Genomic DNA, 7,500 nt, shown 5'->3' with positions numbered 1-7,500 from the left:
GAGAGTGAAATGTGCTGTCCTACACGTAAACACAATCTGTTTCAACTATTACACATCTGTCCAGGGATTTGCTCGAGGTAAGAGCGCCCTTTCGTTTTAACACCTACCAATATCACAATCGTGGCTGCCTCCTCCTCTCGATCTCCAGAGTGGAATTTGTTTGAAATATTAGACCGTGTCGGTATTCTAGCTTTCGGAAGCTCTCCCAAATGTATATAAGAATAACAAACCATGTTGTATGGCTTTCTCACGAGAGCTGCAATGGCTGATGATCGAAGTTCTCGCGACTTTCGAAGCATAACAAAGAGCGTGTCTGGCGGATATCTGGCGAGAGCTGCTCAGAAGTTATATTATTTTGCAGGTTGACAAAATTGTCAGCTACTTGTTACGAAATCACTTTTGCAGAACAAAACCAATCCTACTATACGTAGAAAGCAGCCACACACACACAATACTATGCACATAAAGCAGCCACACACACACAATACTATGCACATAAAGCAGCCACACACACACAATACTATACACAGAAAGCAGCCACACACACACAATACTATGCACATAAAGCAGCCACACACACACAATACTATGCACATAAAGCAGCCACACACACACAATACTATGCACATAAAGCAGCCACACACACACAATACCATGCACATAAAGCAGCCACACACACACAATACTATGCACATAAAGCAGCCACACACACACAATACTATGCACATAAAGCAGCCACACACACACAATACTATGCACATAAAGCAGCCACACACACACAATACTATGCACATAAAGCAGCCACACACACACAATACCATGCACATAAAGCAGCCACACACACACACAATACTATGCACATAAAGCAGCCACACACACACAATACTATGCACATAAAGCAGCCACACACACACAATACTATGCACATAAAGCAGCCACACACACACAATACTATACACATAAAGCAGCCACACACACACAATACCATGCACATAAAGCAGCCACACACACACAATACTATGCACATAAAGCAGCCACACACACACAATACCATGCACATAAAGCAGCCACACACACACAATACTATGCACATAAAGCAGCCACACACACACAATACCATGCACATAAAGCAGCCACACACACACAATACCATGCACATAAAGCAGCCACACACACACAATACTATACACATAAAGCAGCCACACACACACAATACTATACACATAAAGCAACCACACACACACAATACTATACACAGAAAGCAGCCACACACACACAATACTATGCACATAAAGCAGCCACACACACACAATACTATGCACATAAAGCACGCTTAGCTGCTGATTGTTAGCACATTTCCAAATGGAAGAATACTGTTATGCCATGTGCAAGTCTGGACAGCTCTGTGACGGTGAATATGACCATGTGTATGGAAGGGACAGTAGCTTTAACCTTTACTGGATCACCCAGCTTTGTATTATTGGCTGAGGTTGAAATGAAATGGCTGTTAAAGTCGTTGAACGTTTGGCATGTGAAGGCGTGTTGATCTCTCGGGATCTTTGTGTCGTCTTCTTTTTGTCTACGTCACCACAGTGATTATGTCATTGATGCTGTCTATTTACTAGCCTGTCTCTCTGTGTCTTAGCTTCTTCCTATGTATGTATGTCTGTCTGTCTGTCTGTCTTTGCCTTTCTCTCTTCCTCTCTCTCTCTCTCTCTCTCTCTCTCTCTCTCTCTCTCTCTCTCTCTCTCTATCTCTCTCTCTCTCTCACACACACACACAGACACACACACACAGACACAGACACACAGACACACACACAGACACACACACACACACACACACACAAACACACACACACACGAACACACACACACACACCCACACACACACACCCACACACACACACACACACCCACACACCCACACACCCCCACACACACACACACATATACACACACACACACACACCCACACCCCCCCCACACACACACACAGAACACTAATTTTATACAGCCATACTTTTAGATCCTAAATAAGTTATTGAGTGAAGGAGAAAAAAATAAAAGGAAATAAACCTACTCAACAACAACACTTGCAAAGCCTCCGATCAGTTACGCTTTAAAAGGTATATGTATCCAGTATAGATCTGAATTATTTTGAATAATAAGAAAGGTAGAGTCTTTGGTTCAAGCATGTTTTATTCATTTTCTTTCATACACGTTTCACACTTCTTCTTCTTGGCGTTCGCAGAGGTTACACAATCAGTCCAGCACTGGTGATAAATGTTGTCGTTTTCTCCAACTCCTGTCGACTGCCGTATAGTTTGGTCTGCAAGGGAGTTGGTGACGGCCACACTTCTTTTCGTTCCTCATCTAGTAAGGACGTTTCAAACAATAACGTTAACAAGTAGACTGCTTATGGACACGTTCTAAAACTGATAATCAATACACATTCCGATAACAAAACATGGCGAACAAGTGATAACTTCAACACTTAACTTTCATAATATTTCATTATTATTTTATGTAAATAAAATGAAGAGAGAGAAACAATGACAAATCTTTATTTTTCGAGGGTGACAAGAATAAGCATAGATATGCTTTTTTGCATCTGGCCCTCGCCCTAAAGAGGGACTAAACTATGTTACTATAACTATGACTAAGGATAAAAAATAAAAAAAATAAAAAAGTTTACATAAAAACATTAATGGTAGAACATATAAGTTTATGTACATGAAGCGCATTATGTAGAAGCATTGTAGATCATAAGGTTGTGTTCAAAACTGGGTGTAAAGCAATGAAGATAAACGCAAAGTAAGCATACTTTGCAACAATACATTAGCTCAGCAAAACAATGTATTACAGAGCCAAATCTTCGTGATTTTGTCACAATAAACCATAATTCCGATAATGAACAACTGTATACAAAGAGAACATACCAATCAAGTTTATTTGTTCATAGAGTTCATTAAATGGAAAGAATATTTGGTTCTAAAAGAATCCGTATTGGTGGATTGCCGCAGGGCGTCCGGAAGAGCGTTCCAGAGGCTGCTTCCTGAATAAACAAGACTTGATTTAAATAGGTCTATCCTAGGAAGAGGAGTGTTTAGTTTTATAAAGTGGTGCGAATTCTTCAAAGAGAATTTTGAACAAATGGTTTCGGGTGCATTTTCTGTCATAATTTTATGCATCATTATTCCTTTGTTATAATTCATTCTTGACTTTAGAGGTAGGACCCCTATGTTGATGTAGTCTGAGTCGGTGAGAGTAGTCTGTTTGAGTAATACTACTTTTAGCGCTCTTTTGTGTAATCTGCTGAGTAGCTTTAGGGAATTATCACTTGCTGAGTCCCATAGAGTGGATGCGTAATCAATAAGAGACTGAATATGAGCAGTGAAAAATAACTTCCTGGCTTGACAATTAAGGAAGTGTTTAATTCTAGATAAGAGGTACACTTTCTTTGACACTAATTTACTAAGTTGTACAATGTGAGTTGACCAAGACAGGTTGTTATCGATGTGGACACCTAGAACTTTGTGATGGTCGACTTTTTCCACAATATTGCCGTCAAGCATTAAATCGGGACCAGTTGAGGTAAAATTCTCTCGTTTTTGTCTAGTTGTAATTATCATATATTTGGTTTTCTTTGGGTTAAGAGACATGTGATTTAGGTCAGTCCATTCTGTCAGCTGGTTTAGACTCCCTTGGAGGGATTCTGATAAGCGAGTTAAATTTTTGTTACTGGAGTGAATTGTGGTATCATCTGCAAAAAGTTCACATAAATGTTGAATATAAAGGGGGAGGTCATTAACATAATATAGCTATTCTGATGAACACGTGGGGGAATTCGGGGGCTGTGATTGGATGGTCTCTTCCGATCATCAAAGCATAATGCGGCGGAAGTCGGCCATTTTACTCAATATCCAAAAGCATATTGAGAAAAATGGCCGACGCATGATTCCGCTTTACCCATCTGTACCACGGCGATGTTTCTATCGACAACAGCATACACTGACAACTTAAAAAGCTGTTTCAACAACTGTGTTGTGAAGTCGAATGCACTTGGAGTCAGTTTTTCTTCCAAAGTCAGAAAGCGTGTATCGGTGTGCATGTCTGCGCGAACATGATGCGCGTAAGAAGTTTGTCTGCTATCAAAACCTGAGATCAACGCATCGACGCAAAAACTGTCATTTTGTAAGTTTGGAACAACAAATCAAGGTCATAACAGCTATATAATCGCTATTGTGTTTTCAGCGTAGCAATAGGGTCCGATATTTAGACTCGAACAAGTATAATGCGACTCGTCTTCGACTCGTCGGCATTATACTTGTCTCGTCTAAATATCGGACCCTATTGCTACGCTGAAAACACAATAGCTGTTAATATTGAGAAGAGCAGAGGTCCTAATACCGATCCTTGTGAGAGAGAGAGAGAGAGAGAGAGAGAGAGAGAGAGAGAGAGAGAGAGAGAGAGAGAGAGAGAGAGAGAGAGAGAGAGAGAGAGAGAGAGAGAGAGAGAGCTTTGCTACATCAATTGCAGTCCCTGTTAATATAATATCAGCCGAAAGCGATCAGTTGACATAATCTTGTACAACAGAAAATATTTTCGTGTTCAAAAATACATTTAAATCATTATTTCCAAACAAGAGTGTTTTGCAGTTGAGGTAGAGTCCTTGATGTTAATGTTATTACAAGTAAAAAAGCATGAACCCATGCGATGGTGCACGTGATCGCGTACACCAAAAACACTCTACGTTTGAAATTATTCTTACTGTTCCCATACCTTGTGTGTTTTATTGAGCAGTGCAGGATTATAAAGAAGCTCGTCTGTTACGTGATACTATTAAGAGCAGAGGTTACCTGCGGTAAAATGTCGGGTTTGAGGTCTGCATTTAGTGTCTAGCCAATATAATTTAACAGGAAATTTGAGGGGGAAATACGAGTCATGAAAAAAGACGAACGAAAGGGATGCTAGTGTTTTATTCATGGTGCACGTTTAAAAAAAAAAAAAGAAAAAAAAAATCAGATTTCCTTTCCTGGCTTTTTATTTTATTTTCACCGACAAATCGTTAGTATCGCATTCCTCGTGTGTAATGCTTTGCTATGTGATGTGATGTTATGTTATGTTAAATAAATTCATTCTCGTGTAAGAGATCTTTTTCACCACCAGTGATCTCAGGTGGCTTTATTTTGTTACACGAGATAGGACTTTCCTTAAACCTAAACACATTCATGTTAACCTTTGTCATGTACATACCAGGATTACTGAGCATTATATGCTTGAGTTAGGTATCCTAAAAACCATGTATTCTTTTTGTCATGATAATAATTGAATACAGTTTTGTTTAAACCAAACCTAAACACACGCCCAAAACCAACACCAGACTGGTTACTTTCTCTACAGAGTAGGGATGTTTTGTTGAATATATTTCGTAAATGTCACGTATGTGAAATCTGCAACATTTCAATAAAAAAATTTTAAAATCCCACTTTGCACAGAGTGTAGCCGCTCTATTGAATTTTGGTATAAGTCCAAGTGGAAGGATGCTCTTAATTTTGTGTGAAAGCCTTTTACAGATCTGTAGTGATGAAAATGATCGTGTAAGCGGGAAGGATGGTATCTTTAAGCGCAAGAAAACAGTAAATCCTTCTTCTTCTTCTTCTGCGTTCGACGGTTGTGTCTAGGGTCGTAGTTCCGCTGCTGTCGTGAACTGGAACGTCGCTTTCAGGTCTTCTGACGTTCCCCAGAAAACAGTAAATCCAAAAACAAAGAGACTGCCCACGTTCCAAAATTCAGAAACAAAAAAACAAAACAAGAAAGGTAGGTTGTTGGAACGTTTGTTATTGACAAAAACAATACGTTACATTCACAAATATATCGACCCAACGGTCTTTAAAAGTGCACAGACAAACAATTAGTAACAAGAACTTAGCTTGATCCAATGTTTCGGCCGCTTGTTGGAAAAGTCCCAAGCAAATGATTCCCTTAAAATTCCCACTCTGCAAAAAAAGCAGCAACGCCTGTAAAGATTGTGTATTCGTCGTAGCGGAAGGCTGATTTTATCCAAGTTATTAATCAGCACGGATCAATGGTGAATTACACGCACGCACGCACGTCGGCCCGCACGCACGCACGCACGCACACGCACACACACACACACACACACACGCACGCACGCACGCACGCTCGCACGCATGCATGCACGCACGCACGCACACACAAACACGTGAGTACACTGTCATTCTGGCACACAGTGCCAATTTTGCGGGCTGACAAGAACACGGAGCAGCTAGACCACGTGGAAATTCGAAAACGACAGAGCAGACATACTGGAAGTAAACCACACGTGAATTTATCAGGAACACATGTTTAATTGAATTCCATATTCATGAAGGATTCGTTAACCCTTGACAGCTAGTCAGCATTAATATTTTGCAGAAAAGAATAAATTAGCGATGAGATACTTGTTCTAATAATAATACACACGACGGAATGACAGTTTGATAGCCCTGCAGTTTAATAGGCAAAGTCATGTTTTTAACCTGCTTTCTCTATTTATGTTAGGGCGTGCGAAATATATTTACATTTTTAGAAGAAGATAAATGCTGACGGTGGCAATAGCCTGGTAGTTTTCACGTCAGCCTTCCACGGGGAAGGTTCGGGGTTCGAATCTTGACTGCGCTTCGTGGGGTTAAGGGTGAACATTTTTCGGAACTTGCAGGACAGACCAGGCCTTATTTCCATTCGTAAGTGCACGTAAGCACAAGACCAACTACGCCCGGAAAAGCACATATAATCCATGTCAGAGTTTGGTGGTTTATAGAAACGCGAAGAATACTAAATTACTCAGCAGCCATCCCCCCAACACGGAGTGAGGCTGCCTAAATGGCGGGGGAAAACAGTCAGCCAGGCTTTTGACGATTTAGATGTGTCCAAAGCCTGGCCAGAGTTTAGATGGTGCGCGGAACCGATATCTCGGGATGAACTGAGGTTTTTACTCCTGTTTCTCCTCAAAAGAGCCAGTAACTAGGGAGTATTTTGTGTGATAAGTCAAATTTAAACGGATGCTTAATTTTTTTTTTAAAGTGACCAGACATATTATGTCTTTTTTTCTGTGTTGCAGGTGCAAAGAGACTAAAGGAAGAAGTTTGGCAATACACACTATTTCCGTGGTTAATATTCTACGCCGTAAGATACAGGAAGTCGTACACGCATGGAGTGCGCGTGTCAAGCTGTCAATTTAACGTTTTCATCGCTATTCTGGAGACGTGGAGTCAAGACGACGATGAATAAACTACTGCCTACGTTATTCGTGATACTGGCCGTGATGACGTCATGTGGTGTGGGTGAGATATACACGTCATCGGATAAAATCCTGGAGCTGGTCAGCCGAGAGACGACGCTCCTGGATGCCTTGCAGTCGCACATCAACGCAGAATATGACAACCTAAAAGCATTGTCAGGGTAAGACTGCACTGGATTTTGTCTTGCTCATGTT

General features: G+C 40.7%; 1 protein-coding gene across 1 annotated transcript in view; it reads left to right on the top strand.

The window, feature by feature from the left end:
* LOC138978155 (prolyl 4-hydroxylase subunit alpha-2-like) overlaps window positions 1–7,500 on the top strand; it is a 49,003-nt gene that overhangs the window by 17,729 nt on the left and 23,774 nt on the right. Inside the window, exon 2 of the mRNA XM_070350814.1 lies at window positions 7,126–7,466. Within this exon, the coding sequence (XP_070206915.1) occupies window positions 7,216–7,466 (251 nt within the window). The 5' untranslated portion in view covers window positions 7,126–7,215. The remainder of the gene's footprint in view (window positions 1–7,125; window positions 7,467–7,500) is intronic.

Source organism: Littorina saxatilis, linkage group LG10 (genome assembly GCF_037325665.1).
Source record: "Littorina saxatilis isolate snail1 linkage group LG10, US_GU_Lsax_2.0, whole genome shotgun sequence".
Lineage (NCBI taxonomy): Eukaryota > Metazoa > Mollusca > Gastropoda > Littorinimorpha > Littorinidae > Littorina > Littorina saxatilis.
Note: the sequence above shows the minus strand (reverse complement) of the source record. Positions and strands in the feature narration are given on the sequence as shown.